The 22,303-nt window shown below is 42.1% G+C and overlaps 1 protein-coding gene across 4 annotated transcripts in view; it reads left to right on the forward strand.

The window, feature by feature from the left end:
- LOC124042030 (CMP-N-acetylneuraminate-beta-1,4-galactoside alpha-2,3-sialyltransferase-like) overlaps nt 1-22,303 on the forward strand; it is an 84,379-nt gene that overhangs the window by 13,782 nt on the left and 48,294 nt on the right. Inside the window, exons 2-5 of one of the 4 annotated variants that reach the window (XM_046360304.1) lie at nt 7,173-7,285; nt 7,449-7,597; nt 20,819-20,872; nt 21,344-21,391. In XM_046360304.1, coding sequence (XP_046216260.1) covers nt 7,489-7,597; nt 20,819-20,872; nt 21,344-21,391 — 211 coding nt within the window. In that variant the 5' untranslated portion in view covers nt 7,173-7,285; nt 7,449-7,488. The remainder of the gene's footprint in view (nt 1-7,172; nt 7,286-7,448; nt 7,598-20,818; nt 20,873-21,343; nt 21,392-22,303) is intronic. The other 3 variants (XM_046360303.1, XM_046360306.1, XM_046360305.1) reach the window with 3 other exon arrangements.

The raw sequence follows: 22,303 nt of genomic DNA on the forward strand, positions 1-22,303 counted from the left end.
ACCATCTCTGTTCTACTGGTTGCTGTGAAGAGGTAATGTAATTCAGTTCTGTGCACAGTTGCCTCGCTCCACCGGGCTTTTAAAACCATCGTTAGCACATGCCCCAAGCTGTTCGGAAAGAGAAAAAAGACACCAAAATGGAATTTGATTTCAGGTTCAGTTTTACATTTACATTTACATTACATTTAAGTCATTTAGCAGACGCTCTTATCCAGAGCGACTTACAAATTGGTGCATTCACCTTATGGCATCCAGTGGAACAGTCACTTTACAATAGTGCATCTAAATCTTAAAGGGGGGAAGGGGGGTGAGAAGGATTACTTATCCTATCCTAGGTATTCCTTAAAGAGGTGGGGTTTCAGGTGTCTCCGGAAGGTGGTGATTGACTCCGCTGTCCTGGCGTCGTGAGGGAGTTTGTCACATCCCACAAATCCAAGGCATAATGTGTCTCCACAGGGTCTGTGCTAGTAATGCACGGTATACCGAAACTTAAGTACATTAAAAAAATATATATTTTCGGCATTATAATTTTTTACGCTCAGTACTACTGTCAAGTGTGTCTCACGTGACTGAGAGGATCAAGACTATCAATCAGTGCAGCCCCTTTATAGAGTGACGAGCAGAGTGCCTGTGCCACCTATTCATTCATTGCTAGAGCTGTCTGGGCTGCATTGTTAGCTCCCCCACTCATGCTGCACATAAGTTAACCCACTTGAATAATGCAACACGGCATGTAGAAATGTTGAAACTGTTCATTACAGTTTGCAAAACAGTGTCCATACAAGCTAGAAGACTTTACAAAATAAGTCCTAAAACAAGCTCAACTCAATGCATGCACTGTGAATAGACCTAGACTACATCTTGATTTATCCAGTTTACCAATCAAATAAATTATTACCTTTTATGAAATAAGTATGTTTTGCTTTACAAAGTACTAGGGTAGTAGTGAATTAAGTTGAAAGTTATATTTAGTTTTTAACAAGTCAAATTGATCGTATAATTGATTAATGCATATATGGCTGTCTCTAAATAATAGACAAAGTCTGTTAAAAGTAATGGTATTGAGCTCAAAAGATTGCCAATGATTGAACAGGGCCTGGTTTCCCAAAAGCGTCTTAAGGCTAATTTCGTTAGAACCATTGAGCTCGGACTCCCGAGATTAATCGTTAGAACCGGTCCCAGAGCAGTTGCTGAGTTTCTGTTCTGGATCAAGTGCCATTCTGTGACTTGACCTAATATGCATTATTTATTTGTTTGTGGTATCGTGATACTAAGCCAGGTACCGGTATCGGAAGTTAAAATTCTGGTATCGTGACACTATTCTGTGCATAATAATAGTCAATGAAGATGTTTGGGATTTGCTGCTGTGACAAAATTGCTTTGTTGTTGGGTTACATTTTTTTTTAACGGTAGACATCCGGGCTGGGGTTATTTGTAAACTGCACAGAAGAGCTAAATGAATGTGATTAAGAGATATGACCACCATCTCTTCACTCATCAGTGCTGCATTCAGATCTCCGGGCACGAGTGAGTGGGCATAGTGTCTCTTCCTTTGTCAAGGTGTAAACAATGTGGGAACTAGAGGTCAACCGTTTATGATTTTTCAATATTGATTTATTGAAGGACCAAAAAAAGGCGATACCGATTTTAATCGGCCAATCTTTTTAAAAGTGTGTGTGTGTGTAATGATGTCAATTACAACAATGATGAATGAACAAGGAACCCTTTCATTTGAACTTAATACATAATCTATTTAGTCTCCAATAATGAAACATGTTCAATTTTGTTTAAATAATGCAAAAACACAGTGTTGGAGAAGAAAGTGCAATATGTGCCATGTAAAAAAGTGAACGTTTAAGTTCCTTGCTCAGAACATGAGAACATATGAAAGCTGGGGGTTCCTTTTAACATGAGACTTCAATATTCCAAGGTAAGAGCTTTTAGGTTGTAGTTAATCATCAAATCAAATGTATTTTTATATAGCTGATATCAGCTGATATCTCAAAGTGCTGTACAGAAACCAAGCCTAAAACCCCAAACAGGAAGCAATGCAGGTGTTGAAGCACATTGGCTAGGAAAAACTCCCCAGACAGGCCAAAACCTAGAGAGGAACCAGGCTATGAGGGGTGGCCAGTCCTATTCTGGCTGTGCCGGGTGAAGATTATAACAGAACATGGCCAAGATGTTCAAATGTTCATAAATTACCAGCATGGTCAAATAATAGGTCTGGGACAGGTAGCACGTCCGGTGAACAGGTCAGGATTCCATAGCCGCAGGCAGAACAGTTGAAACTGGAGCAGCAGCACGGCCAGGTGGACTGGGGACAGCAAGGAGTCATCATGTCAGGTAGTCATGAGGCATGGTCCTAGGGCTCAGGTCCTCTGAGAGAGAGAGAAAGAAAGAGAATTAGAGAGAGCATACCTAAATTCACACAGGACACTGGATTAGACAGGAGAAGTCCTCCAGATATAACAAACTGACCCTAGCCCCCGACACAAACTACTGCAGCATAAATACTGGAGGCTGAGACAGGAGGGGTCAGGAGACAATGTGGCCCCATCCGATGATACCCTCGGACAGGGCCAAACAGGAAGGATATAACCCCACCCACTTTGCCAAAGCACAGCCCCCACACCACTAGAGGGATATCTTCAGAGCTTCCTGAGACAAGGCCGAGTATAGCCCACAAAGATCTCCGCCACGGCACAACCTAAGGGTGGGGACGCCAACCCAGACAGGAAGATCACATCAGTGACTCAACCCACTCAAGTGACGCACCCCTCCTAGGGACGGCATGAAAGAGCACCAGTATGCCAGTGACTCAGCCCCTGTAATAGGGTTAGAGCCAGAGAATCCCAGTGGAAAGAGGGGAACCGGCCAGGAAGAGACAGCAAGGGCAGTTCGTTGCTCCAGTGCCTTTCCGTTCACCTTCACACTCCTGGGCCAGACTACACTCAATCATATGACCCACTGAAGAGATGAGTCTTCAGTAAAGACTTAAAGGTTGAGACCGAGTTTGCGTCTCTCACATGGGTAGGCAGACCATTCCATAAAAATGGAGCTCTATAGGAGAAAGCCCTGCCTCCAGCTGTTTGCTCAGAAATTCTAGGGACAATTAGGAGGCCTGTGTCTTGTGACCGTAGCGTACGTGTAGGTATGTACAGCAGCACCAAATCAGAGAGATAGGTAGGAGCAAGCCCATGTAATGCTTTGTAGGTTAGCAGTAAAACCTTGAAATCAGCCCTTGCCTTAACAGGAAGCCAGTGTTGGGAGGCTAGCACTGGAGTAATATGATCAAATTTTTTGGTTCGGGTCAGAATTCTAGCAGCCATATTTATCACTAAATGAAATTTATTTAGTGCTTTATCCGGGTAGCCAGAAAGTAGAGCATTGCATTAGTCTAACCTAGAATTAATGAAAGCATGGATACATTTTTCTGCATCATTTCTGGACAAAGTTTCTGATTTTTGCAATGTTAAGTAAATGGATAAAGCTGTCCTTGAAACAGTCTTGATATGTTCGTTAAAAGAGAGATCAGGGTCCAGAGTAAGGCCGAGGTCCTTCAGTTTTATTTGAGACGACTGTACAACCATTAAGATTAATTGTCAGATTCAACAGAAGATCTCTTTTTCTTGGGACCTAGAACAAGCATCTATGTTTTGTCTGAGTTTAAAAGTAGGAAGTTTACAGCCATCCACTTCCTTATGTCTGAAAAACAGGCTTCTAGAGGGCAATTTTGGGGCTTCACCATGTTTCATTGAAATGTACAGCTGTGTGTCATCTGCATAGCAGTGAAAGTTAACATTGTGTTTTCAAATGACATCCCCAAGAGGTAAAATATATAGTGAAAACAATAGTGGTCCTAAAACGGAACCTTGAGGATCTCCGACATTTACAGTTGATTTGTCAGAGAACAAGCCATTCAGAGACAAACTGATATCTTTCCGACAGATAAGATCTAAACCAGGCCAGAACCTGTCCGTGTAGACCAATTTGGGTTTCTAATCTCTCCAAAAGAATGTGGTGATCGACGGTATCAAAAGCAGCACTAAGGTCTAGGAGCACGAGGACAGATGCAGAGCCTCGGTCTGATGCCGTTAAAAGGTAATTTACCACCTTCACAAGTGCAGTCTCAGTGCTATGATGGGGTCTAAAATCAGACTGAAGAATTTCGTATACATTGTCTTCAGGAACAGCCTTTTCTAAAAAATTTGAGAGGAATGGAAGATTTGATATAGGCTGATTATTTTTTAAAATATTTTCTGGGTCAAGGTTTGGCTTTTTCAAGAGAGGCTTTATTACTGCCACTTTTAGTGAGTTTGGTACACATCCGGTGGAAAGAGCGGTTTATTATGTTCAACATAGCTGCTTCCTGTGCTTGGCCCTCCTATTTCAGTAGTTTAGTTGGAATAGGGTCCAGTATGCAGCTTGACGGTTTAGAGGCCATGATTATTTTCATCATTGTGTCAAGAGATATAGTATAGTACTAAAACACTTGAGTGTCTCTTGATCCTAGGTCCTAGAGTTGTACAGACTCTAGAGCTTTGAAGGAATACGCAGATTTAAAGAGGAGTCCGTAATTTGCTTTCTACTAATCATGATCTTTTCCTCAAAGAAGTTCATGAATTTATTACTGCTGAAGTGAAAGCCATCCTCACTTGGGGAATGCTGCTTTTTAGGATTGTTCTTATTTTCCTCAATTAAGTTGGAAAAATAGGATGATTAAGCAGCAGTGAGGGCTCTTCGATAATGCACGGTACTGTCTTCCCAAGCTAGTCGGAAGACTGCCAGTTTGGTGTGGCGCCATTTCTGTTCCAATTTTCTGGGAGCTTGCTTCCGATCTCGGGTATTTTCTGTATACCAGGGAGCTAGTTTCTTATGAGAAATGTTTTTAGGGGTGCAACTGCATCTAGGGTATTGTGCAAGGTTAAATTGAGTTTCCTCAGTTAGGTGGTTAACTGATTTTTGTCCTCTGACATCCTTGGGTAGGCAGAGGGAGTCTGGAAAGGCATTCAGGAATATTTCTGTGAATTTATAGCACGACTTTTGATGCTCATTGGTTGGGGTCTGAGCAGATTATTTGTTGCAATTGCAAACGTAATAAAATGGTGGTCCGATAGTCCAGGATTATGAGGAAAAATATTAAGATCCACAACATTTATTCCATGGGACAAAACATGTTGGACAAAACCCAGTGAGTCAATGGCTCCGAAAGCCTTTTGGAGTGAGTCTATGGACTTTTCCATGTGAATATTAAAGTCACCAATAATTAGAATATTATCTGCTATGACTACAAGGTTCGATAGGAATTCAAGGAACTCAATGAGGAACGTTGTATATGGCCCAGGAGGCCTGTAAACAGTAGCTATAAAAGGTGTGTTTAAAAAAAAATACTTTTAAACTAGGCAAGTCGGTTAAGAACAAGTTCTTATTTTCAATGACTGCCTAGGAACAGTGGGTTAACTGCCTGTTCAGGGGCAGAACAACAGATTTGTACCTTGTCAGCTCGGGGATTTGAACTTGCAACCTTCCGGTTACTAGTCCAATGCTCTAACCACTAGGCTACCCTGCCGCTAGGCCACCCTGAGTTGGCTGCATAGATTTCATGACTAGAAGCTCAAAAGACAAACTTCTTTTATTTTTTTTGTAAATTGAAATTTGCTATCGTAAATGTTTGCAACACCTCCGTCTTTGCGGGATGCACAGCCGATATGGTCACTAGTGTAACCAGGAGGTGAGGCCTCATTTAACACAGTAGATTCATCAGGCTTAAGCCATGTTTCAGTCAGGCCAATCACATCAAGATTATGATCAGTGATTAGTTCATTGACTTTCACTGCCTTTGAAGTAAGGGGATTTAACATTACGTAGCCCTATTTTGAGATGTATCACAATCTCTTTCAATAATGATAGGAATGGAGGAGGTCTTTATCCTAGTGAGATTGCTTAGTCGAACACCGCCATGTTTAGTTTTGCCCAACCCAGGTCAAGGCACAGACACGGTCTCAATATAGTATTTATAGGACTATTTCTCTCTATACCACTTGTATTTCATATACCTTTGACTATTGCATGTTCTTATAGGCACTTTAGTATTGCCAGCCTAATCTCGGGAGTTGATGGGCTTGAAGTCATAAACAGTGCTGTGCATCAAGCACTTGCTAAGAGCTGCTCACAAACGCAGTAAAGTGCTGTTTGAATGAATGCTTATGAGCCTGCTGCTGCCTACCACCGCTCAGTCGGACTGCTCTATCAAATCGTAGACTTAATTATAATAAACACACAGATTCGAGCCTTTGGTCATTAATATGGTCAAATCTGGAAAACTATAATTTCGAGAGAAAAAAATGTACTTTTCTTTCAGTGAAATACGGAACCAACGCTAAGTCGAAATATTGCTGTTACATTGCACAACCTATGTTATGTCATAATTATGTTAAATTCTGGCAAATGAATTAGTCTTTTTTAGGAAGAAACACAGTTCGCAGCGAGCCTGGCGCCCCAAACTGTTGCATATACCCTGACTCTGCTTGCACTGAATGGAAGAGAAGTATTTCCCTAGTTAATATTGCCTGCATTTATTTTAACTAAATATGAATGTAAAAAAACAAAACAATAATACTTCTGTGTATTGATTTTAAGAAAGGCATTTATGTTTATGATTAGGTATATTTGTGCAATGAATGTGCTTTTTTCGCAAATGTGCTTTTGTTAAATCATCACCCGTTTGGCAAAGTTGATGTAGGCTGTGATTCAATGATAAATTAACAGGCACCGCATTGATTATATGCAATCCAGGACAAGCTAGTTAACCTAGTAATATCAACCATGTGTAGTTTGTTTTTTATAAGGTAAGTTTAATGCTAGCTAGAAACTTACCCTGGCTCATTGCAGCTATTGACGCTGCACCCAGTGTAACAGGTGGTCAGTTTGCCACACAGTTTCCTCATGGATGGGCGTCCAAAAAGGCCATTTACTGATTATGAACTCTTGAAATCGACCATGCCGATTAATCGGTCGACCTTTAGTGGGAACCAATGGTTGGGGAGGCCAGTTGGATCATATTACCTCAGTTATGGAGAGTTTTTGAAATATAAACACGTCTGTGGCTCAGCCTAGTTTGATGTTTGCTCAGCAGGAAACGTTTTGTTGACTAATTTCAACAATTGCAGTTAAGCAGCTGACAGGCAGTGTGTGCCACCTTCTGCAACACACTGGCTTCTCATCTTCTCCCTCCCTTCGTGAGCACTGAGTAATGGAAAGCTGGAACTAATAACTTGGTTTGGTGAGCCACCTTATTGTGTAATCACCTCATTGGGTAAGCTAGTCTTCGATCAGTTGTCATTTAAAGAGTAGATTGGGAAAGGTTTAACAGCCTATTTGCACACATTACTGACTCCTCATTTCTCTTGTACTTTCACTTCTCTGCATCTCCTGTATCCTTGTAGGTGATGTGCTGCATGGTGCCATGTGAATGACAGAACCACAATGAAGTCGTCACACAAGCTGCTGTTCGTCCTGTGCCCCATGCTGGTCCTGGGCTTCATCTACTACTCCTCTGGGAAGCTACACCTACACGTATGGGGCCAGAAGCCACGTGAGTTACACTAGACAGCCTACGCCTCTCCACTCATCCATCCATCCATTTGTCTATCGTACTGTATGTTAGAGAGGAGACCGACCAGCAATCTATCTATATGCTTTTCAGCCTGTTGATTTACTCCTGTCTTTCTGTGTCTGTCTCTGCTTGTCAGTCAAGATCTGTGTCACTGGCCTACAGACCATACCCCCATAATGTCAGTGGATTTATTTTTAATACAAAAATGAAAAGCTGAAATGTCTTGAGTCAATAACTATTCAATGCCTTTGTTATGGCAAGCCTAAATAAGTTCAGGAGAAAACATTTGCTTAACAAGTCACATTGGGGAAGGCTGAGGTTTCATAGTTGCTACCCATTGGTCAGAAACTGGTTGAATCAATGTTGTTTCCACCTCATTTCAACCAAAGTATTCAATGTGATGATGTTGAATCAATGTGGAAAACTGATTGGATTTTTTTTAGTCTTCAACCTCAGGGGAATTTTGTCTCTCACCAAACTTTTAACCTAAATCCAATGACATGGTGACATTTCTTGTTGATTTCACATAGCATTCAACTCAACCAAATGTAAATCAAAACTAGACATTGAACTGTCTGTGCCCAATGGGTAGTGTTACTACAAGGACTGTGATTGGCTATGTTACTATGGCATATCAGCACACAAACTGTAAGGAATATTTTCAAACAAAGAATTAAGGAAATGAAGCAATGTTTTTTTCCCTGTAACTAAAGATGAGTTCTTAGATTCTTATCTTTGCTGGAAATCAAGATGACGAAGTCTTACACTTCCTGTTCAGAGGCCACAATGTTGCAATGTTTCTCATGATGTTCAATGATCAGTACACAAGGTGCCTTCTGAAAGTATTCACACCCCTTGACTTTTTCCATATTTTGTTGTTACAACCTGATATAATTAAGATTTTGTCACTGACCTAAACACAATACCACATGTGAAAGTGGAATTATATATTTTACAAATGTATAAAAAAGGAAAATCTGAAATGTCTTGAGTCAAGTATTCAACTCCTTTGGTATGGCACACCTAAATAAGTTCAGGGGACAAAATGTGCTTAACAAGTTTCATGGACTCAACTTTGTGCAATATTATATAATGTCTGAATGACTACCTCATTTTTGTACCCCACACGTACAATGATCTGTAATGTCGAGCAGTGAATTTCAAACAGATTCAACCACAAAGACCAGGGAGGTTTTCCAATGCCTCACAAAAAAGAGCACCTATTGGGAGATAGGCAAAACAGACATTGAATATCTTATTGAGCATGGTGAAGTTATTAATTACACTTTGGATGATGTAGAAATACACCCAGTCACTACAACGATACAGGTGTCCTTCAAAGTTCAGTTGCTGTAGAGGAATGAAACCGCTCAGGGATTTCACCAAGAGGGCAATGGGGACTTTAAAACGGTTAGTTTAATGACTGTGATAGGAGAAAACTACAACATTGTAGTTACTCTGCCATACTAACCTAATTGACAGAGGGAAAATAAGGCACTAAAGTAAAACTCCAAAACATTTAGCAGAAAAATTAACTTTATGTCCAGAGTGCAAGGCGTTATGTTTGGGTCAAACGCAACAATGCTGAGTACTACCCTTCGTATTTTCAAGCCTATTGGTGGTTGCATCATGTTATGGGTATGCGGTATGCGTGTCATCGGCAAGGACTAGGGAGTTTAAAAAAAAAAAATATATATTTTTTTAGATCAAAAGAAACGGAACAAAGCTGAGCACAAGCAAACTTACTTAATTCTGCATTATACCAGAGACTAGGAGAGGAATTCACCTTTCAGCAGGACAATAACCAATATACATTGGAGTGTCTTTCCAAGACCGCATCGAATGTTCCTGAATGGCCTAGTTACAGTTTTGACTTCCATCAGCGTAACCATTTTCAACTATTACCATATGTTTATCTAGCAGTAGTCAACAACCACCTTGACAGAGCTTGAATGGTTCTAAAAATAATTATTTGGAAATATTGTACAATCCAAGCATGCAAGGCTTAGTCTTACCTAGAAAGACTAGCTGTAATCACTGCCAGAGGGGATTCTAACATTCACACTTATGTACATGAGATATTGCTGTATTTCATTTTCAGTAAATGTGCATATTTTCACTTCATTTTTGAGGTAGTGTGTGTGTGTGTGTGTGTGTGTGTGTGTGTGTGTGTGTGTAGATTTTGAACTACATTTCTGAAGGGTCTGCACACATACAGTATTTAGTCAGCCACCAATTGTACAAGTTCTCCCACTTAAAGATGAGAGGCCTGTAATTTTCATCATAGGTACACTTCAACTATGACAGACAAAATGAGAAAATAAATCCAGAAAATCACATTGTAGGATTTTTAATGAATTTATTTGCAAATTATGGTGGAAAATAAGTATTTTGTCACCTACAAACAAGCAAGATTTCTGGCTCTCACAGACCTGTAACTTCTTCTTTAAGAGGCTCCTCTGTCCCCCACTCGTTACCTGTATTAATGGCACCTGTTTGAACTTGTTATCAGTATAAAAGACACCTGTCCACAACCTCAAACAGTCACACTCCAAACTCTACTATGGCCAAGACCAAAGAGCTGTCAAAGGACACCAGAAACAAAATTGTAGACCTGCACCAGGCTGGGAAGAATGAATCTGCAATAGGTAAGCAGCTTGGTTTGAAGAAATCAACTGTGGGAGCAATTATTAGGAAATGGAAGACATACAAGACCACTGATAATCTCCCTCGATCTGGGGCTCGATGCAAGATCTCACCCCGTGGGGTCAAAATAATCACAAGAACGGTGAGCAAAAATCCCAGAACAACACGGGGGGACCTAGTGAATGACCTGCAGAGAGCTGGGACCAAAGTAACAAAGCCTACCATCAGTAACACACTACGCCGCCAGGGACTCAAATCCTGCAGTGCCAGACGTGTCCCCCTGCTTAAGCCAGTACATGTCCAGGCCCGTCTGAAGTTTGCTAGAGAGCATTTGGATGATCCAGAAGAAGATTGGGAGAATGCCATATGGTTAGATGAAACCAAAATATAACTTTTTGGTAAAAACTCAACTCGTCATGTTTTGAGGACAAAGAATGCTGAGTTGCATCCAAAGACCACCATACCTACTGTGAAGCATGGGGGTGGAAACATCATGCTTTGGGTGCTGTTTTTCTGTAAAGGGACCAGGACAACTGATCCTTGTAAAGGAAAGAATGAACGGGGCCATGTATCGTGAGATTGAGTGAAAACCTCCTTCCTTCAGCAAGGGTATTGAAGATGAAACGTGGCTGGGTCTTTCAGCATGACAATGATCCCAAACACACCGCCCGGGCAACGAAGGAGTGGCTTCGTAAGAAGCATTTCAAGGTCCTGGAGTGGCCAAGTCAGTCCTCAGATCTCAACCCCAAAGAAAATCTTTGGAGGGAATTGAAAGTCTGTGTTGCTCAGCAACAGCCCCAAAACCTCACTGCTCTAGAGGAGTCCTGTATGGAGGAATGGGCCAAAATACCAGCAACCGTGTGTGAACCTTGTGAAGACTTACAGAAAACGTTTCACCTCTGTCATTGCCAACAAAGGGTATATAACAAAATATTGAGAAACTTTTGTTATTGACCAAATTCCACCATAATTTGCAAATAAATTCATTAAAAATCCTACAATGTGATTTTCTGGGTTTGATTTTCTCATTTTGTCTGTCATAGTTGAAGTGTACCTATGATGAAAATTACAGGCCTCATCTTTTTAAATGGGAGAACTTGCACAATTGGTGGCTGACTAAATACTTTTTTGCCCCACTGTATATAGATTCATGCCACACACACACACACACACACACACACACACACACACACACACACACACACACACACACACACACACACACACACACACACACACACACACACACACACACACACACACACACACACACACACACACACACACACACACACACACACACACACACACACACACACACACATCACAACTGCTGCTACCAGACTTATTATACTACTCAATTTGTACACTGCCCCCATCCCCTCAATACACGTGTACGTCTTGGACTATAAATAGTTCCTTCCTTCCTGTTCCTAAAATATGTATTATATTCTACTGATTTACTTTATGTTCATATTATTTGATTTCTTATTGTGTCATTGTCGAAGGAACCTGCGAGTAATGTTTCATGGACGATATATACCATGCGTATCACATGCATACGACTAATAAACCTTGAATCTATATATGTGTGTATTGCCATTCTCTAGGTAGCCGAAGCCAATTTCTCTCATCTATTTCCTGTAGTTGATGAGGACTAAAGTTCCAGCTGCAGGGTACCACTACAGATTGAAGGCTGTGAGAGCCCTGTGGTCAGCTCTGTACCCGCCTGGCATGTTTTGGGTGTATGTTGGTTATGAATCAGGGATGGTAATGAAGAGGGCTACGTAATGGTGGAAAACCTGACTCTCCCAGGGTGTGGATGGTTGGGTGATGTTTCACTGTTGAGTGGTCATTGAAATGTATCTTTGTAACCAGCAGATTACAAAAGATTTCCCATAAACATTCCCTGGAACTTTTAGAACTGGCTGCCAGTAGGAAACACTGTAGATGCACTTTTCACAGGAAGTGTTTGAATTGAAGTTGAAGTTTGTGCTTTAGACTGTGGTTGCCTCTGATGAGTAACTTGTAGCCTGAGACATTGTGAAGGAAGCTTGAGAAGCTAAGAGGGACATTTTGGAACACCGGAGGGCGTTGAAATCCCACAGTGAGACTGGCATCCAAGAGGGGAGGCCAAGCTTCTTCTGCATTTTAAAGTAATGAACTTCTTTCAAGTTATCAGAAGCTCCAGTTAAGGTGTCTTACTCCATTACATTCCCAGTAAGCATTGTAATTTGCATTACTCATGCCCCTTCAAAATAACAAATTTGAGTATTTTTCATTTGGATCGAAGTTTGTCATTTTAATTATTCCAAAATTATTATGTCCTTTTGATTTATTCATAGATGATTCTGAAGTGACTGTTTCCAATTATATTTTTCAACACGAAGACCATAAACATTTAGTCCAGAGTTGTTGGGAGTTGTTGCTTTTTGCACCTGCAGCCAGATGTTAAGGTCCGGAGGTCTGTTTGTCCAAGAGGATAGGGAGCATGTTGACGTCCCTTTTGTGTACTCTCCCTGACTTTATCTGTTATATCACTACAGAGGATCAAACCGAATAATCCCTGTTCTATACTTTTGAGGTATTCTACTCTGGGAGTCTTTTTAAATCACCGTTCAGCACATTGTGTTGTGTATGAGTTATGGTGAAAAGATACCCTTTTTCTAACTACTCTTATGTAAATATTTATCCCTTCAGTGAATATGCTGTTAACTTGCTGACCACCAGTGAATTTACTTCATGTTCTACAATGTAAAGCACTAAACTGGTGTGTCACTAATGATCAACAGAGCAGCTAGGCCACAGGGCTGAGTCATGTTGAAACCCTGATAGGCTATTTCTTAGCATGTGGACATGGTCGACCTGGCAACTTGAACTTCAAACAAGTAGATATTGATGTTTTTATTCCCACTGCAGCAACTCAAGAGGATGTTTTGACACTTCTGAAGTTTCTGTGACAAGACCCCTTTGTGCATTGCCTTTACACTGTCAATATTTAGGGTCTCTGGTTTCCCCCTCTAATTTCAGGACTAGAGTAGTGAGGTTGGCCCATATAGTCTGGTTGTAGTGTCAAGAGACTGAACCCCTTCTCACAAATCTAAATGACCACGGACTATGGGAACTTATTCATCAAGATGGATTTGAGTGAGTGCTTCAGTCAGTCTGTCAGTTTGATATCAGAGCCTCTCGAGGCCTATACAGTGCCTTACAAAAGTATTCAGAACCCATGGATTTCTTCACATTTTGTCTTACAAAGTGGGATTAGAATTGTAATTAGTTACTTAGGTGGTGGGCTGAAGACTGAAAATGTGAAGTTGATGTATCCCCTTCAAGGGAGGAGCTGATGATCATAATGTTTGTGTATATGACAGTAAAACATTCTTACTATGACTATATACATTTGTTGGCACCTTCAATTCTTGCACTTTTTTCCCATAAAAAGGATCATTCTTGGCCGCCCAGGCAAATTTGCTGAACTTCTAAACTTTGGGCTCCCGAGTGGGGCAGCAGTCTAAGGCACTGCATCTCAGTGCTGGAGGCATCACTACAGACCCTGGTTCGATTCCAGGCTGTATCACAACCAGCCATGATTAGGAGTCCCATAGGGCGGCACACAATTGGCCCAGCGTTGTTGGGGTTTGGCTGGGGTAGGCTGTCATTGTAAATAAGAATTTGTTCTTAACTGACTTGCCTATTTTTAAATAAAGGTGTAAAAAAAAAAATTGGAACCAATCAGTAGCGTGCAATACGAATTGTCTTGATCATATGAATAGGGAACTCTGTAGACCATTTTTTGAAAGCTAGCCAATGCTAGATTGTAAATATAATCTTTATCCTTTTAGATTTGTGGTCTTAAATTATTACTTGGAATAAACTGATAACTAAATGATCCTTGACCTGGAAGGACATCATCTCCTGGTATATAGCAACAGTGTTGTAATTTACATTGCTAGCTACATTACTACGGTTCTTTTGTGTTCTAAATTGGTAGTCATTTTACAGCTTGCATTGGTGGTATCATGTTTCTATAACTAAATAGACTACACATTTAAAAAAAAGTCTTACCTGGTAGCAGTTTGTCGGACTGAGTTCTCTCTTGAGCTGTAATCACCAGCTGTCTACTACCTTAGATACGAATAATGTGATTGGCAGACATGATCAGCAGGGAGTGCCATGGATAGTGCTCAAGTTTAGCTTGGTTTACAGTTCAGTACTCTGCGGCATTCGCCTGTCCCAGCTAGCAAACATAAGTATTGCAATTTTATTTTTAAAAATGTAAAAATTGTTGCAAGAATTGTCATTGCCAAAAAACAGAAATGTGTTCAGAATAAATAAATCTACACCTGCTCCTCCATCGACAGATGGATCATCTTGATAACTAAAGCAGATGGCTTGCTACGGCCCACCACCTAACTGTAAGTAGTCCTCCACCACAGAATAAATAATGTAGTGACAGGAAACAGATTGAGGGTGTAATATGAAGTGAGAACATTTTCACACTAATTTTTGTATGATGTTAGTGTAGTTAGCATTGTAGAGGAGCTGTTGCTAGAGCAAAATGGAGAGGACCGCTCGACGTGTTCTTCTCCCAGCCCTCAGCGCTGCTGCTTGCTACCTTACTGCCTTCTACCCTCAGCACTGTCATGCAGGTGTGACTGAAAGTGGACACCCACTGTTTCTGTCTGCTGGTACATCACATGAGGGTGTCAACTGTGAAAGGCCACACCTGTGCAGGGTTCTCTGGATCAATAAGGGGTTTAGGTGGTGGACAGGCTTGGGATTTTAGGGGGAAGGCCATTTGCCCTTCTATAGGTGTCCAACCTGCCAGGGCACCAAGGCCATCTGCCAGGGCACCAACGCCATCTGCTAGGTCACCAAGGCCTTTAACCAAAATAGTCAATTAAATTGATTTGAAAACTGAAAAAAATGTTGCCGGAGAGGAAGAAAACCGCTCAGGGATTTCACCACGAGGCCAATTTTAAACTGGTTACAGAGTTTAATGGCTGTGATAGACCGCTGCACCACTTGGGTACTAAGGCACTTCATCTCTAGTGACGCCTCTAGCACTGAGACACCCTGGTTTGAATCCAGGCCATATCACAATAACCCGTGATTGGGAGTCCCATAGGGCGGCTCACAATTGGTCCGGGTTTGGCCAGGGTAGGAAATCATTGTAGATAAGAATTTGTTCTTAACTGACTTGCCTAGTTAAAGGTTAAATAAAAAAAGTATATTGAAGATGGATCAACATTGTAGTTACTCCACAATACTAACCTAGTTGACGGAGTGAAAAGAAGGAAGTCTGTATAGAATACAAATATTCTGAAACATGCATCTTGTTGACAAGGAACTATAGTAAAACTGCAAAAAATTTGCCAAAGAAATGAACTATGTCAACTATGTGGCAAATCCAACACATCAAATCACTGAGTAGCACTTTTTATATTTTCAAGCGTCGTGGTAGTTGCATCATGTTATGGGTATGCTTGTCATCGGCAAGGCCTAGGGAGTTTCTTTTAGGATACAAAGAAACTAAATGGAGCTAAGCACTGGCAAAATCAGAGAGAACTTGGTTGCCTGCTTTCCAACAGGCGCTGTAGTCCCGTGTGGCTCAGTTGATAGAGCAAGGCGCTTGCAAAGCCAGTGTTGTTCGATTCCTGCGGGGGACCAGTACAAAAAAGTATCACAATGTATGCACTCACTACTGTAAGATGCTTTCAATAAGAGTGTCTGGCTCTTTTTCTCCATTTTAGTCATTTAGCATTCACCTTTCAGAAGGACAATAAGCTAAAACACAAGGCCAAATATATATTAAAGTTGCTTACCAAGATGATATCAAATGTTCTTGAGTGGCCTCGTTACAGTTTTGACTTAAATTGGCTTAATCTATGGCAAGACTTAAAAATGGCTGTCTAACAATGATCAACAACCAACTTGACAGATCTTCGTTGTAAAGGGTTTAAACACTGTTTCCCATGCTCGTTCAATGAACCCTAAACAATTAATGAACATGCACCTGTGGAATGGTCGTTCATACACTGACAGCTTACAGACGGTAGGCAATTAAGGTCACAGTAATGAAAACATAGGACACTAAAGAGGCCTTTCTACTGACTCTGGAAAAACACCAAAAGACAGATGCCCAGGGTCCTTGCTCTCGTCTGCATGAACGTGTCTTAGACATGCTGCAAGGAGGCATGATGATTGCAGATGTGGCTAGGGCATTAAATTGCAATGTCTGTACTGTGAGAGCCTAAGACTGCACTACAAGGAGACAGGATGGATCGTCCTCGCAGTGGCAAACCATGTGTAACAACACCTGCACAGGAACGGTACATCCGAACATCACACCTGCGGGACAGGTACAGGATGGCAACAACAACTGGCCGAGTTACACCAGGAACACACAATCCCTCCATCAGTGCTCAGACTGTCCACAATAGTCTGAGAGAGGCTGGACTGAGGGCTTGTAGGCCTGTTGTCTGGTGAGGACCTGCCTTACATCTCCTATCGGCACAAACCCACCGTCGCTGGACCAGACAGGCCTGGCAAAAAGTGCTCTTCACTGACGAGTGGTTTTGTCTCACCAGGGGTGATGGTCGGATTCGCGTTTATCGTCGAAGGAATGAGCCTGTACTCTGGAGCGGGTTCGAGGTGGAGGGCCTTCATGATCTGGGGCTGTGTGTCACAGCATCATCGGACTGAGCTTGTTATTGCAGGCAATCTCAACACTGTGCGTTACAGGGAAGACCTCCTCCCTCGTGGTACCCTTCCTGCAGGCTCATCCTGACATGACCCTCCAGCTTGAAAATGCCACCAGCCATACTGCTCGTTCTGTGTGTGATTTCCTGCAAGACAGGAATGTCAGTGTTCTACCATGGCCAGCGACGAGCCCGGATCTCAATCCCATTGAGCACGTCTGGGACCTATTGGATCGGAGGGTGAGGGCTAGGGCCATTCCCCCCAGAAATGTCTGGGAACTTGCAGGTGCTTGGTGGAAGAGTGCGGCAACGTCTCACAGCAAGAACAGGCAAATCTGGTGCAGTTCATGAGGAGGAGATGCACTGCAATACTTAATGCAGCTGGTTGCCACACCAGATACTGACTGTTACTTTTGATTTTGACCCCCCCCCCCCCAGTATTTCTCTCATGTTCTCAACTTTCTTTCCAACGACACAATCCCTGTCATTAACATCCCATGCTAGTTGTATAATTGACATCTTCCCTGTTTAAACACTTCCCAATGATATTTGAGTCTGTCATATTAACAACCATTGCTAGTTGTTTAAACACTTTTTCTAAAGGATATTTGAATCACTGTCATGAAACTGCTCGCCATTGTGCTTTTTTTATATTTGCAAACATTTGCGCTTCTAGACTACTGCCATGTGATCATTGTTGCTCTTATTATGTTAAGAAATTAATTTATTCACATTTTAAGCTTAAAGTTCTGATCTGTTGCTTCAGCCTCATTGCTTTTAAAAGTTATTTTTGAAAGTGGTTGTATTAACTTGATCTGTTGTCCCACAACTGTCCCAAAGACAGGCTGACTAAAAACAACAAGAAACAACAAGCTGACTAATAGAATGGGTAAACTTTTGTACTATGGGGATAGTAGATTGAAAGGCTAGTTATTTTGCTGTTCAATACTGATCTTGTTGGCTGATGAAAAGTAAACGTGGACAGTTCTTCAATATGCGCCTCGGAACTTGATAAGAAGGACGTGCACAGTCGCGTCCCCGTCTGTCTCCACTAGTAGCCTCTGTCAGACCTGTGATGACGGACTATGAGAAGGACGTGGTTACGTGAAATACATTGGCTAATAAGTTTTGAGATCATCTGAGAGAGCCATGTGAGTGAGAGGTTCTACGGAGCAGGCAGCTGGGAGAAGGGAATTATAATTACTATATTCAGCCCAAGGGCACAATGGCCACTTTGGCCGCAAGACATGAGGGGATTTGACGGCCATGGCGAGGTAATGGGCGTGGTCTGTGCGGCTAAATTGTAGAGGCCCCCATCTTGGTGGTAGAGGCATTTTTGCGTTTTTAAGCCAATATTCTGCAATTCTTCACATTTTTCAATAGAAGTGAGGGAATTTTGCAGTTAAGCTAATTTCCTGCAATTCTATGCATTTTGCCATGCCTAATGCTGTGTTCTTATGCACAAACATAGTAACAAAGTCAATACTGCTGAATTGTTTTTTGAATTTTCAATTCTTCCTGACTATTTAGCTTTTATTTTGTAGATGTATTTATTTTTCTTCTCAAATATGTTATTTAATATTGGTCCATTGTTTCTACTCCCTTTATCTGGTTTTAGTTGTTTTAAGTCGACACAATAATTTTCCATTCTGAATTTTTATTGTATTTTTATACAATAATAATATACACTATATACACAAGAATGTAGACACCCCTTCAAATGAGTGGATTCGGCTATAAAATCGAGCACACAGCCGTGCATTCTCCACAGAGCTCCGTGAATTTCAACGTGGCACCGTCATAGGATGCCACCTTTCCAACAAGTCTGTTTGTTAAATGTCTGCCTTCGTAGAGCTGCCACGGTCAACTGTAAGTGCTGTTATTGTGAAGTGGAAATGTCTAGGAACAACAACCGCTTAGCCGTGAAGTGGTAAGCTACACAAGCTCACAGAATGGGACCCGCCGAGTGCTGAAGTGTGTGCCACTTAACTAGTTTTGTCCTCAGTTGCAACACTTACTACCAAATTCCAAACTGCTTTTGGACGCAACGTTAGCACATGAACTGTTCGTTGGGCGCTTCATGAAATGGGTTTCCATGGCCTCGCAGCCTCGCACAAGCCTAAGATTACAATTCGCAATGCCAAGTGTCGTCTGGAGTGGTGGAAAGCTCACCTCCATTGGACTCTGGGGGCAGTGGAAACGTGTTCTCTGGAGTAATGAATCACACTTCACCATCAGGCAGTCCAACAGACAAATCGGGGTTTGGCAGATGCCAAGAGATTGCTACCTGACTGAATGCATAGTGCCAACTGTAAAGTTTGGTGGAGGGGAAATGATGGCCTTGGGCTGATTTTTATGGTTCGGGCTAGGCCCCTTAGTCCCAGTGAAGGGAAATCTTACTGCTACAGCATACAATGACATTCTAGACTATTCTGTGTTTCCAACTCTGAATGTCAAATTCTGTGTTTCCAAACGTTTGGGGAAGTTCCTGTTTCAGCATGACAATGCCCCCGTTCACAAAGCAAGGTCCATACAGAAATGGTTTGTTGATCGGTGTGGAAAAACATGACTGGCCTGCACAGAGCCCTGACCTCAACCCCATCGAACACCTTTGGGATGAATTGGAATGCTGACTGCGAGCCAGGCCTAATCGCCCAACGTCAGTGCCCGACCTCACTAATGCACTTGTGGCTGGAAGTAAGTCCTCTCAGTAATGTTCCAACATCTAGTGGAAAGAGTGGAGGCTGTTATAGCAGCAAAGGGAGGACCAACTCCATATTAATTCCCATGATTTTGGAATGAATGTTCGACAAGCAGGTGTCCATATATTTTTGGTTATGTAGTGGATAGATATATTTTTTTACACTGTTTGGACTTATGTGGCCCGACAAAGGATTTCAAACTGCTATGTTTCGTGCATCACTCTCTTGCGGTAGACTGGCTCCTGTGATGATACCTTACCCATTACTTAGGTTTTAATTTGGGCAAGGCAGCAAGCACGCTAGGCTATACAATTAGATAACTTCCTAATTGAGTATTTAATGTGTTAACACCGACTTGTTGCACCACTAAGGGATAGTTTTTAAGTATGTTAAAATGTCAGTTTTAGTGCAATCTCCACTTAAATAAAAGGATGGTACCAAACAACCCAGTGTTTGCCAGCCTAGAATCCCATTGCCCCCTGCTCTGCTTTCATGTTCACACAGACTGCAGTATGTCTTCCTTCTCATTGTTCAGCAGAGGCCTGTTGGTTGGGTTTAATCATCAGCAGTTAGATAAAAGAACACGACAGCTGTCCTCTGCTTATTTTGATTGAGGAACATTTTGTTGCTTTTGAAGACCTGGGATGGTTCTGTTTGAACTTGAGCTTTCATTATGCAAGAGTTCACCCTTTTTTAAAATCTCTTTGAAATACAAATTAAAAAGACAAATATGTAAAGGAAATGTGGATCTGCTGCCAACTGGTAAAGATAACAAACAACATTCGTGAACGGAGCAGGGGCATTCACAGGTCAGGGTGGGTCTGCAGTGCCTTACCCGCCCGATGGGCAACAGTTGCATTTATGAGTCCAGCATTCTTTAATGGGCCAGTTCAACCTGCCTAAAAGTCTAATAGATTGTAGGAGTAGCCACCTCTGTCTTAAATACTTTGTTTGGCAAGGAAACAATATGGTCAATAAGATGCGTCTCTGTTATTGAGTTTTCTATCTAACTGTCTGTTTGTGCTGGTTTGTCCTTGTCTGCTCTACCTGACTCCCAGGCCTATTCTTCCTGTCCAGCCCTCTCGGTCTCAGTTGCTGAGCGGACATTCTGTCTCATCTGACGTCCTCTCTAACCCTTCTGTTTGCAGAGATTGATTCGGAGTCCACTCTCATAGTCCCGACTAAAGGTCAAAGCACCACAGGTAGACTGAGGCGCTAGCCCCCTTTACATTGAGTGGTGGTGGGAAAGTGGTGCAACCGGGCTGCTTAGGGGCTCACTTTGGAATAACAACTTTCCACTAACAACAAAAACCTTGCATTTGATCCTCTCCTCTTGTTTTCTGACCAGAATTTACTCATTCACTCATGTACTGTGGTCTTTGCTGTTACCTTTCAGAAACCACAACCACAAATACTAAAATAATCGGAAATGTGCATTTCGTAGATGATTACCAGCACAGTGGGTAGGCATCTTGATTTGGGGGATCCAGACTCTTTGTTTTTAATGGAACCTTGGGCTACTAACGTCACTAACCTCTTCCTCATTGACCTCTGTGGTATTAGGGATGTGTGTCTTGTGCACATTTCCTGCCTTAACCTTATCGGGCTGCGGACACTGGTTGCTGTGGTTAACCCCACCGGACCGGGCCTAACTGACCCTTTTTGTGTTTCAGAGTTGGAAGCGGACGTTGCTCTCACCGTGGGACAAATAGTAGGCTCAGGTACAAACCTTCCCCCTCCCTCTTTAATAATACAGCTCCATGTTCCTCCTGGAACACATCACACCCCACCGGACAGGTTGGGGGGTTCCTCATCTAGAAGATGTTCATGCTTCTCACAAAGATAATCCTCCACTATTTTGTTTCTTGCAGAGAGAGCTTCTCTGCGGTCGACATCATCCCAATTACAAGTTATGTTTTCAAAGGTTAAAGGTGTAATTTATGATGAAACTATCAGTAAATTGCATCTTTGACAGATGGCAAGTGCTACAGGGTGGGACATGGTGCCGGGCCAGACTCCCTGCAAGGCTCTGTCGCTGACCACTGATTTTTACAAAGGTCCCATGCTTGGCTCCTTTTTCCTGGAAAGGACTACTGGACAAACTCCCAAACTGTTTTTGAAATGTGTCCCATTGGCATGGTGAGAGAAATGAGTGTGACTGGCAAATGTGACTCTGTTTCTCTTCAACCTTTTGAACCAAGTCAACAATCACACACCGGACGGCACTGGTGTCCGTGGGGTTTCAGTTGGTTTGATCATCCCAGTGTGAATGGAGCAAATAAAGCACAGCTGAATCATTCATGTCACTCCATTGAATGATGCAACAGCTCCCTCTGTTGTTGAGCATAGAACAGCAGCTCTATATCAGCCTTTTAAAAAGGAGCATCAAGTTAAAGGTTAAGCAGTGACAGTCTAAAGGGTGTCTGGTACTAGGTGGTTTCAGTGGCCGAGGTTTATGATACAGGCAGGGTCCTGCTGCTTCCTCTGCTCAGCTCTGGCTACGACACACACACTCATAGCTGCTGCATTAAAACCCATGGCCCATCTCAAGGCAGCCTCCTCCTCTTCTCTCCTCTAGCATCCCTCTGAAGGCACAGTGCAACCACGCACTCATAGCTGCTGCATTAAAAACC

This window comes from Oncorhynchus gorbuscha, linkage group LG08 (genome assembly GCF_021184085.1).
Source record: "Oncorhynchus gorbuscha isolate QuinsamMale2020 ecotype Even-year linkage group LG08, OgorEven_v1.0, whole genome shotgun sequence".
Classification (NCBI taxonomy): domain Eukaryota; kingdom Metazoa; phylum Chordata; class Actinopteri; order Salmoniformes; family Salmonidae; genus Oncorhynchus; species Oncorhynchus gorbuscha.